We start from the raw sequence: 15,906 nt of genomic DNA on the forward strand, positions 1-15,906 counted from the left end.
GGGCTGGAAATAAATTCAAGTCAAGACGAATGGACGGGCTCACCCAAGCGGTGTGCGGGCTTAAGAGAGATTTGTTAACTTTTGCAAGATAAACAGTAACGTGGCTCACGGGTACCGCACAAAGATGCCCGGGGCCCACCTCGCTACGGCTCCCACAAGCCGCTGCCCACCCAGCCCTCTGAACCCCGTCACTAAAAGGCAGAGGAGACCGAGAGTCTCCAACAGCGCCGTGACCTCCCCTCCGCTCTTCGCTCTCCGCCTTCCTCCAATAGCTGCAGAGGATGGCTCCCTGGGTATCGCCTCTTCCGTCCGCGCCTACCGGAAGTGGGGCGGGAACGCCGGAAGTTGAAATGGAATTTCCTGTGAGCTCGGCTTCCTCAACATGGCAGCGCCCTTGTCAGTGGAGGTGGAGTTCGGGTGAGTCACAGAGCTTGGGCGCCCTGGGGATGGATTGAAGTCGTAGGGCCCGGAACTTCCCTCCCTCTGCTTTGGTCCCCGTCACGACCGAATCGCCAAGGCTCCCGGCGCCGTCCCAGAGCTACGCCACCCGCCTCGGAGAGTCTGAGAGGTTCGGTCTCCCTTGGCGACGAGGCCGTATGTCCGGGAATAGAGGCGCAAGCCCAGTCGTGGAGGTGCTCTCTGGGCACTCCTCAGTGCCCTGTTCCCTGCCGGACCCTAAAGGCGTGACGGTTAGCTGGCGGCCTCCTTACCTTCCTTGCTAATCCCGTTTTGGACCAGGCCCGTGTGTCTGGCATCTGAGCTCCTAGAACCGAGAAGGACCACCCTTCACCCCCAGATTTCTTCTTTCGCGCAGCAGTTTCCGCCTACACGGTTCCTAGAGCCTTGTTTCTCGTGGGATGTGTAGCCAAGACGGGACTCCTTCTCTTTCTCAAGATTTGGGAGTGTTAAACAGACCTGAAACCCTTTCAGGACCTTCAGGAGACTTGCTGATTGCCTTCTGCAGATCTTGAGTCAGGTGGAGATACGGGGATAAATAAATAGCACGGTGGAGGAGGCTGAGTTGGCAGTACAGCATGCACAAGACGAGAGGAGCAGGCTTGGGGCACACACACCACTAGCTAAACAAACCCAGATCAGGGAGGAAGTCTCCTCAAGCCACTATCTTCTGTCCCCTACAAACAGGTTTGTCATGTGATTTCAGAGCTGAGAGAAACTGCAGAGCTTGGAGAGAAGGCAAAGAAACTGAGACCCAACAGATGGGTGGTAGAATTTCAAGTCACATGGGAAATGCCGGGACTAGATGTGTGTGTGTGTGTGTGTGTGTGTGTGAAGATAAACAAGCCAAGGCTTATATGAAAGGGAAAGTCTGAAACGGTAATTTAAAACCTCTGGCCATAAATGCCTTTCCTTCCATGGGGTGCCCCCAGTTTCTTTCATGTTTTCCCTTCACTGGATAGTCCATTCAGTAGCCATTTATTGAGTGCCTATCATGTGCCAGGCAGTGAGCCAGGCACTGAGGATACAAAGATAAATAGAACTCTGTCCATGTCCTCCAGTGTTCAGTGTTTCTGTCCGTTAGAATAAGGGACTAGTCTCATGAATGTTAACTGCATTTTAATTGACAATATTGTCTGGCCCCATGGGTCCAATTAGAACGATACTGGTCTGGCCTCCTGACTATTTTGCTTCACTGACCCTTGGCTCAGCTATATACCCACCCCACCCCACCCTCCTATAGCTTGGTTCTAGGAGGATCCCTGCTGTTTTGACAGGCTTCAGCAGAGCTGAAAAGAGCTGCAGACTGCCGGTGTTAAGGTTTATCTGCAGTCAGCCTACCTTTCGTCCTTACTGAGTCAGACATGGTACTTGTTCATCAGGAATGTCTGTCTGCCAGGTACTCTGCTGGCAGCAGTGGGGAGTCCTACTATGAGGAAGATAGGGTCCCTGCCATCCAGAGCTTACGGACTAGCTTAATTACCCCTTTTCTAGCCTAAACATCTCTAGCTTCAGCCTCCCTCACCCCCAAGAGCAAGAGTGAGCCCCACAGCATTCCTCCCCTGTCTCCCCATCTCCTAACACCTCCTCTCACCACCTCAGTGTCCTGTGAGAATGGCAGCTTCTCAGGAAGCAAGAATGTCTAAGATGTATGCCAAACCCAGATTCCTTCTCTCTTTGTCTCAGTGCATGTTTTCGGCCCTGGCTTCTCTTTCATTATCTACGTTTCTTAGTGGACTTCCTTCACCCCTCACTGTGAACCTGAGCAGATTTGCAAAGAAACCACCTTGCCCATCATTCTCTCCCTTCTGTCCCTTGAGTGCCACTCTGGTCCTTGAAGAGTCCATTTAGGATTTTGCCTCTTTTCCCTGAGTAGATGTGGTCCTGTCAGTCCGACCAGCTTTGATAGACTCTCTAGAAGATCTCTCACACCGTTCACTCTCTTGTGAGGAACGAGTTCTGCCCTCCTTTGTCTTGCCTCCTGAACTGTCCTGAGCGGTGCCTTTTCTTAGATCACACAAGGTTCAAAGTATGCAGTAGAGATGTGTTGTGTGTCCAGATGTGAGATTCCCTTTCCCTCACCCCTTTTCTTTCTTCCTAAGACTTGTAGGTGTTGGCAAAGGGAGGCAGGGCCATTGAGGTCAGAGAAGAAGGAAGAATGGGCATTTTCATTCATTCAGCAAATATTTCTTGAGTGCCTACTGTGTGTCAGACCCTGTTTTAGGCAGAGCTTGTACTCTAGCAGGTAGAAAGGAAATAAATAAACAAAACAAAAAATACATGAGATGAGCTGATGGAGATAAGCTAGAAATAGGGAGGGCAGTTTGGGGATCGTCTGTACCAGCCACTGGTACCAACAAACACTCCCATCAGGAATTAGGGGGTGAAGGGAAGATGAAGTAGCTTCAGATGTAACTCCTTAGTTGAGTTTGAACAGCAGACCCTGTGGGACATAAGAATGTTTGGCTTTGGTTCTCTTCTGGGACCAAAACAGGCCCCTTGCCCGCCTCCCTAAATCTCTCCAGAGGCTGGGTGTTCACCTTCCTCCCCTCCAGATGTGCTGACAGTAGAAATGCCAGCCCCTCCCTTGGGAGCCAGTGAACCCAGTGGTGACGGGTCACTCTGAGCGAGACTGCTTCTCCCTTTCTCCGCTTGCAAAGGGAAAAACAGCTTTGGCCTCTGAGCCTGGCACCACCAGGTTTGGCCACTCTTGGTTGTTTGCCTGGGTCCCAGTGCCTCCAGTTCCCACCCCTCTTCTCTGACCCCCAACTCCTGAGCTCCTTGCCTGTCACCCTCCCCCACCCCAGCTGCTGCATGTGCCAGCCCCCACCCAGGAGAGAACGAGGCTCTTGGAAGGGGATAAATGGAGGCTCTGTGCAGGCTTGCAGCTGAAATGGCCCTGCGCGCGGCCACAGATGGGCCTCCTCTCCCCCTCCACATTTCTGCATCAACAAAGCGTGACCTTGTTTGGATGACAGTCGCCCCATGTTTCCCCCATGACAATGCTTGCCTTGCCTTTGCCTCCCAGTGGACTGTCTCAGGACATCTCTGTTCTCTGAAATTGGGAAAGGGTGGTGGGGTGGGAGGCGTCACATCCATCAAAAGTCTGTTAAGGCCTTCTCAGTTAAGATCCATGTGAAGTCTGAGATGGGGATCAGGAGACCCAGAGGAAGAAGCACTGTGGGGCATTGAAAGAGCCCTCGTGTCCGCATCATAAGCCCCAGCTTCTGGACTTGGCTCCAAGCATCTCTGCTGTCCCAACTTCCCCTTGGCCAGGTGCTGGCACACGGAAGTGAACCAAGCTGCCTTCAAGGGGCTTTCTGACCTTTGGGGAGTCTTGTTTTCTTTCTGTCAAGGTTGCTGGGGCTGAGCAGAAACCAGTTGGAATTTAGATCCTACTTCAACTACTGCCTCTGTGACCTTGGGCAAGTCACTTAACCTCTCCAGGCCTCAGTCTGCTTCTCCATCGGATGGAACTGATAATGTTTGCCTCCCTGACTCCTTACCTGGTTTGCCCTGTGGATGAAATGAGATGAAGAGTGTTCTTGTAAATGGCAAAGTTATTGCTAAGCCCAGTGGAGTCTCAACCTCCAGCACTGTGGTGTGCCCACCAGGCCAGCAATGTGTGGCACAAGCTGGGCCATTTCAAACCCTCCCCTGGCCAAAGGAAACCCCTCAACACACAGGGTCTCCATCATGTCTGATAGTGGCTTCTCAACACTTGTGTAGATGGAAAGAGATTGAGGCTTGAGAACATGAAGTCACGTGCCCAAGGTCTGGGCATCAGGCAGAGGTGGAGTGTGGTCTGCATCTCGGGGCAACGGCTCCAAAGCTTGTGCTCTGCACCCATATGCTAAGCTGCCTCTTGAGAAAGTAGAGGAGTAAAAATGAGAGTCTGCAAAATTGGGTGCCTGGTCATTGGTAGGACTTATTTACATCCTACTTGACCATATCAGGAAGTCAAATTTGAGAATCAGTCACATACTGGTACTCCAGCTGTCCCTGAGCCTCGGTCTGTGCATCTCTTCAGCTTCTAATGTCAGCCCCCTCCTCAGTTTTCAGTCTTGGCTAAGTTTTTGCAGGAGCTCACCTGGCTGTCTTTCTCTGGCCCTCCTTTGCAGAGGCGGCGCGGAACTCCTTTTCGATGGCGTAAAGAAACATCAGGTCACCTTACCTGGACAGGAGGAGCCCTGTGAGTATGCGCTTTCTGGGCCCCTCTCTGGGGGCTGCTGAGCGGGAATCTAAGGCGTCACTCAGCCCTGTTCAAGAGGGAATGGGTAGAATTTCCCTGGCCAGAGGGAGAGAGGAGAGTAAGGAAGAGACATCACTAGAGTACCCTTCCCCCATGCTCTCTAAGATGAGCCAGCTTTGCAGGAGGGAGGTAGCTTAGTTTCGTCCTTACAGATACGGGTTCTGTATTCAGATAGACTGGAGTTTGGATCTCCTTAGAACCTTAGGCCAGGGGCCTCACCTCTCTGAGCTTTAGTGTTCCTACATATGAGGTAAGGACGTAAGTCCCTATGTGCTAAAAGCCATAGCATGCATCTCCGTTGTTACTCGATGGCAGCAGAGAGGTGTCCTCGTGAAGGGGGTCACCTTCATCAAGAATGGAACAGTGTGGATGGGCTCACATGGTGAGGGGGTTTAGATGAGGCGGAAAGTATCCAGCCAGAAAGGATTGGGGAAGTTGACTAAGGGAGACAGTGAGATGTTTTTGTTTGTCCATTCAAGTACTTGCTCATTATCCTTTAACAAGTATATGCTGAGCAGCTCCTGTGTGGCAAACCATGTACCAGGCACTGGGGAGACATGCAAATATGAGCCAGTCTCTGCCTTCACACTGGGCGGGGGGGCGGGGAAGGCAGTGGTTGAAGAGGTAACTTGCAAGAGTCCAGCTGGGTAAATATCCGTGTAGCCTAGAGGCAGGGGCCTGGACATCACAACCCCAGAGGTGCCCTGCAGCCCTAGCAGTGGGTCCTCACAAGAGCAGAACACTCAGAGGCGCCTGGGTGGCTCAGTCGTTAAGCGTCTGCCTTCGGCTCAGGTCGTGATCCCAGGGTCCTGGGATCGAGCCCCGCATCAGGCTCCCTGCTCTGCGGGAAGCCTGCTTCTCCCTCTCCCACTCCCCCTGCTTGTGTTCCCTCTCTTGCTCTCTCTGTCTCTCTCTGTCAAAAAATAAAATCTTAAAAAAAAAAAAAAACGGAACGCTCAGAATGGGAGCCCATCTCCGCCTAAGGCTGAGATACTTCGGGAGGTGGGGGGATCGATCCTGTGAGGAGGCAGGGGAATGGGGTTCATGGAAGCAGGCAGTTGAGAAATGGTCATGAGCTCTGACGGGGTTATTCTGGAACTGGACACACATCTGCCGGGAATCAAACAGTTGTCCAAATTCACTGGCTGCCAAGGCTGTCTGTGACCCTGCCTTGGGGTGGAGAGCAGTGGCATAGGATGGGGTTGTTTGCCACATTCCGAGCCGGGGGACGTTAACCAAAGCACAGGACGCTGCCGTCCTTGAACTGGGAGTGGGCATGAGGCTGGGGTGAAATGTCAGGACTGGGGGACGGTGTGCGTCCCCGGTGAGGGAAGACCCAGGAAGATAAAGGTGACTGGTTCTTAGTTTGACAGATGGCCACACAGCCTGGGGAGGGAACAAGGGGCTCTCAGAAGAAGCCTCTCAAGGATCCAGCCGTAAAGACCTGGCCAGGAAGTTAGTAAAGTCTCATGAGTTATGATTCATTTCCCCCGCGATTGCGTGGCTCAGATGTCCCCAGGGTTAATGATTCCAGTCCCCCTCATTCGCCCATTGGCTGAATGGTTACCATGTGCCAGAGCTGGAAGAGGTACTCACTCTGTGGTTGGGGTTGGCATATCTTGTTCTGATGCCTCCTTTGTATCAGGCACTGTACTAGTTGCTGGGTATTCGGTGGTGAGCAAAACAGATGCGGCTCTTGCCCTGCATGGAGTGTAGTAGAAGTGGAGGCAGGCAGCAAACCAGGAAACACCTAGTGTGGTGGGCATTGGCATGAGGAGAGCAAACAGGTGCTTTGAAGGAGAGCACGCGGTAAGGGAAGGTCTCTAAAGGGATGACTTTGAGGTGAAGGCCTGAAGGGTAAAAAGCGGCTGGCTGGTAAGTTGGGAGGGAGAGCAGAGGTGCTGGGGCCCATTCCAGGCAGAGGGGGTAGCTCTTGTGAGGGCCTCTTGGTCAAAGGCCTCAGGGTGGTCTAGGAACTGAAGAAAGGCCAGTGTGATGAGGACCACAGGCTGAGTTTGGCATGGTAGGCACAACCCTGGTTGGTTGTGCAAGTAACTGTCACAAATTCTTAGGTGGTAACTGCCATTATTATTCCCAGTTTAAAAACTGGAAACCCCAACTCAGAGATGCCAGGGGTCGTCTTAGTCCACACCGTATGGTTATTTAAATGGCAGAGCTGGGATTTAGAACCAGATTTCAGGGTCTCCAAAGTCCTTACATGGAGCCACGAACTCCCTGAGTCACATGACATCTCACACCTGCAGTGTATTTTCTGGTTCCTACACTTTTCTTTCGTTCGTTCATTCATTCATTCGTTCATGCCTTCAACAGCTACTTGCTTTGATTTTTGTAATGACCCCAGTGGATATTATATATGATCAAGAAAACCAAACCTCAGAGAGAGAGAGAGAGAGAGAGACAGTGACCTGTCCAAAGTTACGTAAGTAGGGAGGCAGGGCTAAGACCCAGGTATTTGATCTCTCGTCCTCCATTCACTGCTTAGTGGGTAGAGGGGGACTCCCCTCCCCTCTCCGGGATGGCAGAAAAGCAAGCAGGGGAGAGAAGCTGAAATGGCCCCTTGACTCAGTCTCCGGGCCCTTGGCTGTGGATCTCCACTCCTGGTTCCCATTTTCTCCCTGCTGCGCCCAGAGGCGTAGGTCACCCTGCAGCCGCAGAGCCGGCTGCCAGCTGCCAGGCACTACCCTGGCACACAGGAGCCCAACGGGTGCTGCCAGCAGAGTCCCACTCTTCCCCCCAGCCCGTGCCCAGCTCTGTCGACTGGCAGCCTTCCCAGCCCAGGGGCTGCCACTTGGCCAAGCAGGTCTCGGAGACTCCAGCAGAGAAAATAGCAACCATAAGATTATGGATTGTGACAAGTCTCACAAACAAGGGGACTCCAGGGCCCTGGGTCCTGGGCCAGGGGAGAGCTTCCAACCCAGCCAACTTGGAGAAAGAGGATGGGCAAGGCCAAAGGGGGCGAGCCTGCAAGAGGAGCCCTGCCAGTGCGCATTTGCAGATCACTTACTTCTGCGGGCCTCTTTTTTCCCATCTGTGAAACGGGAGGTTGGGCTAGATTTAGTCTTTATTGAGCTGGTTACCCATTGGACATCCACAGTTTGGAAAAGTTGCTTCCAGATCTGAGCCCATAATTCTGGGCATCAGGCTGTGTTGGTGAGAAGGTATGCTTATTGAGGGGGATGTCCTAACAGCCATCTCCTTGATTGGCAGGGGTTGGTAGGCGCCATCAGTTTCGGACATTGCGGCCACTGGGGGCTGGCTTTTATACATCAAGGGTCTCTTAACGCAAGGCCCCCAGCCCATGGTTGGTCAGTGGCCTGGAGCAAACCCAAAATGTCAGGGAAGACAGACTGTCCCCTTGCGGTCCTTACCTGCCCTGGTCCCCAGGAGGAGACAGTAGGCCTCACCTTTCCCTGCCCTTCTCCCTCTGCCCTGCCTTTGTATTACAAGGTGGCCGGCTAGGGAGCTGGAGGGAGCTCCCGGCGCTTTAAACTGCTTAGCATGCATTTCACAGCCTCTCTGGGGCCAGCTGTTCCTTTCTCTGCTCTGGGGCCTGTTTGCTGATCCCCTCCCCACTGCCCTCCTCTCCCCCAACCCCTCCCAGTCCCTGTGCAAAATTGCTTTTGAAAAGATCCACTTTCTGCTTAATTAAACAATGAGGAGCGTCCCCTGCACATCTGTAAACCTCCTTCTGAGGCCAGTTTAGCCCACAAACTGCTCCATTCTTACCCCCATTCACTTGTAAATGGACCCTCTGATGTTCCCTCTACCCTCTCTTCTCCTTTACTCCCCCCATCCCTGCTCTTTCTTCTCCCTTTTCAACTAAGGCCTGGGGTGGGCTCCCAGAAGAGCCTGGAGCCTGGTGGACTTGGTGGGAACTGGAGCGGTTTAACCTTATGGAGGAGAAGACTTAGGGGATCCAGCTCTCCCAGATCTGAGTGGCATGGGGAAGAGGGGCCGCTTTTGTTGGTGTGGTCCCCACGGACCAACCAGGCTCCTTGGGAGTGTCAGGAAGACAGATTTCTGGTTAGGAGAAAAGTTCTCCCTGGAGGTGATCAAAGAGAGGCTGGATGTGGGTCTGTTGCAGTTGGGGTTCATTATCAGATAAGACCTTGGGATTGTTCTCTTTCAGCCCAAGAAGCTAGGATGGACACCAGTGGAGGGCCCCTGCCACCGTGGATGGTCAGTGTCCCCAGACAAGGACAGTCCACTGGGGCGAGCGATCCTGGTGGGAGCTTTTGTTGGTGCTCTCTAAGAGTAGTGTGTGTGGTGCCCCTTTGCCGGCAGGCTTCAGGAGAGCGGTCTGGCAGCCAAGAGGATAAGGAGCCCTGAGTCACTGTGGGCAAATGGACATTTGTCCTGTGTGTTGGACACTCCACAGGGCCTGCTGCTACCTTATGCCTGAACCCTCATGGCAGTGCTTTGGGGTTTGAACTGCTGTCCCCATTTGTCAGAGGCTGACACTGAGACTGAAAGGCAAGGTGACTTCCTGCGCAGGGCATCTAGCAGCGGCCCAGGGTCTCCCGGCTCCAGAACCCCAACTCTTAACCACCCTGCCACAGCACAGCAGCTCCCACTCCTGCTCTTCCCCAAATGCGCGGGCCAGACTTCCTCACGGAGACCTTGTTTTAGGTGCCCATCCAGCGCCGGCCTTCTGGCCCCCACAGCCTCAGAATGTGAGTCCTTCCACCTCGGTTGTCCCCGGAGCATGTTAGGGGTCTGAACATCTAAAATGGAGGAAAGGGGGCACCTGGCTGGCTCAGCAGAGCATTGAACTCTTGATCTTGGGGTCGTGAATTCAAGCCCCACGTTGGGTATAGAGGTTACTTTAAAAAATAAATCAATAAAATGATTTTTATAAATAAAATGGAAGGAAGGCCAGTGTCTGGGGCTCCCTCACCATTCCCAGTCCCCCCCATTCCCTCATTGCCCTCGCACTTCTGATGGCGAGGTGATAGATCCCTTGGAAAAGCCCCAGCCAGTCCCAGCACTATCCCATGAGTGCCGGGCTGTCGCAGCCCATCCCCAGGGGGCCAGGGGCCTGAGCAGAGCATGTAGAAGCTCAAGACATTGGGAGAGGGCAAAGGGTACAGGTTTTCCCTCCGGATCACAGAACAATTACGGCACGGATGTGCCGGGAGCTTTATATGGATCATCTTACTCGGTCCTCACAACAGCCCTGTGGGGTGTTCTTACCATTCCCCCAAAGAAGGAAGCAGAGGCTCAGAGAACCCCACAGCCAAGGTCATAGGGCCAGGAAGTAATGGCTCAAACTCAGAACCGGAACTGCCTCTGTTCTCAACCTCTCCTCCGCCCTCTGCAGTTGTCCGCATTGTCAGCAAATACGTCAGGCGGGTTCTGTGTGGGAGACTGCGCGGGGTCCTCAGGACATGCCGGGCATTTGAGCTGGATCTTGATACCGAGCGTCACCAGAGAAACGTGGAGCAGCGGCCCAGACAGCGTGGGTTCTGTACCCACAGAGCACACTTGGGGTTCACGAGGAAGGAGAGGCCTCTTCCAGAGCAGACCTGTCACAAGGCCCCTGCATGCCCCGCATGGTCCGGCCTGCTCTCATGCTGATCTTCTTGTCTTCTCTGTTCTATTACCTCGAACCTGCCAATTCCGTCCTGCCTCAGGTCTTCGTGTATGTGCCTTCTTCTGCCTGGGGTGCTTCCCCATCCTGCCCTACTCATCCTTCAGGCCTCAGCATCAATGCGAACATCTTCCGAAAAGTTTTCCTGCCCCCGCACTCAGGAGATAGCATTTATCGCAACTAATTGGCTGTCTTCCTAGCACCTGGCACATAGTAGTTGCTCAATAAATATTTGTCTTGTGAGTGACTACATGGGATCCCCGGAGAGAAACCACCCTCAGTGGAGTGGGAAGGCAGGAGGACCTAGAGGGGGAAGGTGAACGGGAGATTCCCCAGAGCCACCAGTCCCTGACTCTGCTCAACCCTTCCTCCTCCCCTGGGCGCCTTTGGAAGCCGACCATCTGGCTTGGAGGCTATTTGCATATTGTCTGGGCCTCAGCAAGCCTAGCAAGATGTCCCTGGGGGTGTGTTTCAGGCCAGGCCGTGTGGCCCTTGCAAGGCCTCCCTGCGAAAGGAGCAGCGAGTTCCACCTCTCCCCACCCCCAAATCCAGGCATGGGGGAACAATACGGCGACCTCACCATGGAAACAGGCTATCAAGAATGTGGGCAGGCCTGGGGGGCACAGAGGAGGGAGGGAGTGACCTCAGCAAAGAGGAGCATCATGATAAATGAGCCCGTACTGACAGCAGACTCACCCCCCAGTCCACCCCTCTGGGACTCCATGATGGTGCCATCACTTGGATGACCCCGACATGACCACTAGCCCTCCCCCCTCCCCTCAGCCTATCCAGAGTGGAGCAGAAGCCCCCTCCTTTTGGAGGGAGTCCGGGCCCTTGACCCAACTGGGTCCCGGTTCTGTACAGGCCAGCCGGGGCTGTGGAGGTGCATCTGGTGGCCCTCGGGCCAGGCACTGCCCAGTGCCTCTCGGCTCCTCCACACACACAGGCACAGCCCCGCCTGCCACGGCTGGCTGATGGATGCATCAGACCCCATCGGCTGTATCGAGCGGCCACAAGATGTATGGGCTGGCGGCCCACCAGACAGTGCCAAGATGGAGGCCGAAGGGGAGCCTCTGAGACCAGGCCTCAGGGAGGAACCCAGCCAGGAGTCCAAATGGACTGCAGCTAGTTGGAGGCTACACTCTGCATCCCCTGCCCGCTCCAGGGACCATGAGGACTCCAATCTGCTTTGTTTAAAAGCAGGAATTACAACTGAAAGGCGGCAGCCTCAGATCTTGGACACTTTGCCCATGGCCCCGTGCTCTGCTGGCGGACAATCCAGGGAAGTTGGCATGGAGCAGAGTGAATGGGTCCGTCCCGGGTGCAGCCTGCCTGCCTCTCAGGAGGGTGGCATGCAGGTCAGGGAGAATGCCTTAAAACCCTGCCCGAGGCTGGTTCTGTGGTGGAGACACGCTTCTGGGCCGAGACTGGGGCAGAGCGGAGCTTCTCAGCCAAGCAGCCTTTTCCTCAGCTGCAGGCCGGGGCTGTCACTCTGCATGGAGAAACCAAGGCGCTGCCTGGGCCCTTCTTCAGCTTCGCCTCTGAGCTCTGCTCAGGCGTGGGTCCAGGACAGCAGACCCCTCCGGGAGACTAAGTCAGGATGGAGGTGGCTGGCCTCAAGCCCCTGTGACTCCCTAGAGACTAGTTGTCTCCCCGGGGCCTTCAGTCCTCAAGTGGTCTCGAGGAGAGAAGGAACTGCAGCCTCAGGAGACAGTCTGTTGGAGAAGGAGACAGTTGGACATTTGAGGGCTGTAGGCTTTGAGGTGTTTATGGAGCCAGGTTTCAGTGTGCTGTGGCCTGGGACCTGCTCCTAGGAAAGGAGAGGTGATCCAGGGGACAGGTAGCTCTGAGCCTCCACATGATGTGCACAGAGCTCAGTGGCTGTCCCAGAACCCCAGAGTGGCTGACCTCAGTGTCCAAGCTGAGCAGGAGAGGCCCTTTCGATCCTGAACCTCTTGCCTATTCAGGGTGGCCGTCCCTGGCCTGGGGGGACTCTGTGAAGGTGGGGGTAGCGGGGCAGTGATTTGTCAGCGGCCCTGGCTGGTGAAGGATCCTTCTCTCCCTCTGCCAGAGGAAATTAACTGATGTTATCGGCTCAGCAATTGTTTTTCTTCCCTCACAAAGGGAAATATATGCAGACCCCTCTGAGAGCAAAGCTGAGTCCTCCCCATCTGGGACTGGCTGGAGAGAGAAGGGTGGAGGGGGTCCTGCAGGGCCCTTCAGAAGCCTGTCTGTCTTGAGGCCCCGTCACCTCTTTAAGCCTTGAGCAGCACCACTTTCTCTGAAGGCCTCTCTGGCAGGATGCTGGTCACCTAGCCCCCTTCCTCACTTTGGGAATCTGCAAGTCCAGGGGTCACAAGAGCCTGGTCTAAAAGAGGCCTCTAAGCCCCATGTTCACTTCCTTCTGATCCAGGCAAGGCTCTGGGGGCCGGGAATCATTGGGGTTTGACACGAGCTTGTTCTGTGCCTTCCTCTCTAGGGGACATCCGGAACCTCCTTGTCTGGATCAAGAAGAATTTGCTAAAAGAGCGGCCAGAATTGTTCATCCAGGGAGACAGCGTGTGAGTCCCTTTCTTCCCTTCCCTGAGGAGGGCAGGCGGGGGCAGGGGGGAAGGAGGTTTGAGCCCCTATCCTTGGGTTCACCCGCAGCCTTCTTGGGGTCCTGTTCTCCCCTTTATCCTCCCTCTGTCTCTGGGCCTCAGCTACTCTCTCCATACAGGAAGTCCTGAGAAAAAGATGCTGCCCACAGTCCCTTGCATCCCTCGACAATCTGGAACTGTGGTTGTCCCGTAGAACGTTCTGTGATGATGGAAATGTTGTGTATTCTGTGCTGTCCAGTGTAGAAGCTGCAAAGCACATGAGTCCGTTGAGCCCTAGAAATGAGAATGGTGCCTCCTAGATGCCATCCTGGAGGGCACAGGTCTAGAATCCCAGGGAGTCACTGTGCGCAGGTGCACGCACACACGCGCACGTTCGTGCTCACTGGGGTGAGCACGCCCCTGCCCCTAGCCCAGAGCTTCTGGACCTGTCCCGGACCTAGCCCGGCCTCCTGGGAAAAGAGCCACACTCCGTGTCACAGCCAAGAAGTCACTCTGCTTCGACAAGAAGGAGGCCTAAGGTGTAAGAGAGGTGGGCAAGGCACTTGTGGGAGCCAGTCACCATCCCCTTGCAGCGGAGGTCACCAGCAGGCCCTGGGTGCTAAGGCTGCCGTTCAAGCCCTGGCTCAGGTCACGGTCCTGCCGTCCCGGAGGCCACCCCCCAAGGACAGTAGTGCTCCTTGGGCTGCTGCCAGGCGGGTAGCTGTCCAGATGTCAGCCTCCCCTGCCTTACAGCAGGCAGGGCTGCTCTCAGGTATGTGGGTGCTTGAGGCCCCTGGTTCCGAAGAGCCAAGATAGCCTCATCTCCGGGACGGGCCTGCGGGAGGCCCAGGAGGGTGAGGTGAGAGCCCTGGAAAACTGTGCTGCTGCCAGTGGTTACAGGGGTAGACACAGGCAGGCAGGTGCCTGCCATGCATCGTCCCGTCTCATTCTGGCGCAGACCTGGGAGGATGGCTGCGTAATTTGTGCCATTTGCAGATGAGGAAACTGATGCTCGGAGAAACAAAATGAGTTGCCTGAGGTCTAGGAGGTGGTGCTGGAATTTGTACCCGTTTTCCATATCACCCCAAAAGCTACCACTGTCTGGCCTGGTTTCCTTTAGACTCAGTGTCCCCTCCACTTCCTGGGTGATTTTTCATCAGAACCTCAGGAGGACAAGCTCCCACCACACTGTCCTCCAGCCCAGGTGTCTCAGCCTCTATGCCCCTGCTGCCAACTGCCTCCTGCCCTTCACTCCCAGCTCCTCACGCCCTCTTTCCCACAGGCGGCCAGGAATTCTGGTGCTGGTTAACGATGCGGACTGGGAACTGCTGGTCAGTACCTCGGGAGACATCCCTCCCCTCACTGCTTCCCCAGGACAGCCTTGGGTCTTTCATCAGGCCCAGTGGGGTTGGCTGGCTAGTCCCGGGTCCCACTTGGCTTCCAAAGTGGGGCCACTCAAGTCTCCCACCCGAGGGAGGAAGGAACAGGTAGCTGGGGGAAGTGGTGTTCTCGCCTCCATCCCGAAGATTGGCAGGTTAATATGCAGGGCACCCATTTTTCTGGTAGATTTTATCCTTCTCTCCCAAAGCGACCAAGCCCCCTTCTCCCTTCCCGACAGCTGAGGAGAAGCCCCTGACGTCTCCTTTCTCTCCTGGACCAGGGCGAGCTGGACTACCAGCTGCAGGACCAGGACAGCATCCTCTTCATATCCACGCTGCATGGCGGCTGAGGGCCCCGCTCTGGGCCCGGGTTCCCTTGGCGTGGGGAGAAGAGCAAAATCAGACATCCCCTGGGGCCCTGCTTCCAGGTCTCCCTGTCCCCCTTGGCTGCTTTCTTCCCTGCTCTGTCCCCCGAGCTCCCTCCAGGCAGGGAAAAGAGGCCAGGTGCTAAAAATGAGCCTTTCTCAGGCACGTGAGTGGGGGCGGGCAGGCTCAGCCCTGCCTCCCTCCCCAGCAGCTGAGGTGGGGGAGGGTGCCCCTCTGCTTTGTCACAACAGGAGGGGGCTCCCTGGCCAGGTGACCCAGCTGCCTTCCATTCCTTGTGTCTCAGTCTAAACATCGAGTGACCACTGACGAGGCACTCCAGCTCCCGGGCTGTAGTGTCTTCGTGGGGAAGATGAATGGACAGGAATAGCTGATAGGAAGCCCCTCCCTTCTCTAAGATGGGGGGAGTCTCTGCCTCAGTTTCCCCATCTAGACAGCAGAGGGCTCTGGCTGTCCCCCACTGATACCATTATGGAACCCCAGCTGGGGTCCCCTATTCAGTGCTGACTCCCCCCTCCCAGCAGCTGCTCTTCCAACCACACCCTCCTCCTGCTCCCCCATCCCCAGCCCTTGACCCTGGCTGGCCTTCCCCCCCACAGGCCACCAGATGGGCTCCTAAGGCCCTCCCCCAGCAAAAGGCTGCCTGCAGCTCATTCTGGAGAGAGAGAAAGAGGAGCAGGCAAAAGCTTGGACTGGCACATAGAGGCCTGGGATGTCAGAGTGCCTCAGTTTCCTCCTCAACAGCAACTGAATGTTTATAAGTATCTGAAAGCAGGTGTGATCCTTGATGGCACAAATGTAGACTTTATCTCCTTTCCCACCTCCTGCAGGAAGCAGGGTGGGGGCAGGCAGCACCTGGTAGGCAGGATGGTTTGCCCCTCCTCCCTTCATCCCTTCTGGAAGTCTTGGGGCCTCATTGCCTGCAACAGCTGGCCTTGGGCAAATAAAAGACTAGGGTGTTTACTAGCTTTGCCTGGAGCTTCATCCTTAGAAACCAGTGACACTCCACATCCCCCCAGCCATGGTCCCTGGTCCAACCTCTCTGCCCTTAGCCTAGGACTTTCAGAGCTGCCCTTCACCCAAAAAGAGGGCAGGGGTTCAAACCCAGACTACACAGACTGTCTGGGAGAGAATGGTCTGATAGGGCCATCTGGAGAAGGGGATGGCAGAGCCTGTCTGTGCTGCCCAGTCTGGGTCCCAGGACACTTCTCTACTTGTCCAAGGCCAGGCTTTGTCCCACCAGCT

The 15,906-nt window shown here is 55.2% G+C and overlaps 1 protein-coding gene across 1 annotated transcript; it reads left to right on the forward strand.

The window, feature by feature from the left end:
* The first annotated feature begins 311 nt into the window (after positions 1 to 311).
* On the forward strand, positions 312 to 15,627 carry URM1 (ubiquitin related modifier 1). The gene is made up of 5 exons (XM_006749166.3): positions 312 to 417; positions 4,578 to 4,648; positions 12,799 to 12,880; positions 14,181 to 14,229; positions 14,559 to 15,627. The coding sequence occupies exons 1-5, from the start codon at positions 383 to 385 to the stop codon at positions 14,625 to 14,627; spliced, it is 306 nt and encodes a 101-aa protein (XP_006749229.1). The 5' UTR covers positions 312 to 382; the 3' UTR covers positions 14,628 to 15,627.
* The last annotated feature ends 279 nt before the right edge of the window (positions 15,628 to 15,906 follow it).

This window comes from Leptonychotes weddellii, chromosome 14, assembly GCF_054177405.1.
Source record: "Leptonychotes weddellii isolate Sample4059 chromosome 14, ASM5417740v2, whole genome shotgun sequence".
Lineage (NCBI taxonomy): Eukaryota > Metazoa > Chordata > Mammalia > Carnivora > Phocidae > Leptonychotes > Leptonychotes weddellii.

What these genes read in the sequence shown, in the direction of transcription:
- URM1 (XM_006749166.3), top strand. Translation starts at nt 383, where the DNA reads ATGGCAGCGCCCTTGTCAGTGGAGGTGGAGTTCGG. An exon ending in ACCTGGACAGGAGGAGCCCT is followed by an intron (nt 4,649 to 12,798) that starts GTGAGTATGCGC and finishes CTTCCTCTCTAG; the next exon opens with GGGACATCCGGAACCTCCTT. An exon ending in ATGCGGACTGGGAACTGCTG is followed by an intron (nt 14,230 to 14,558) that starts GTCAGTACCTCG and finishes CTCCTGGACCAG; the next exon opens with GGCGAGCTGGACTACCAGCT.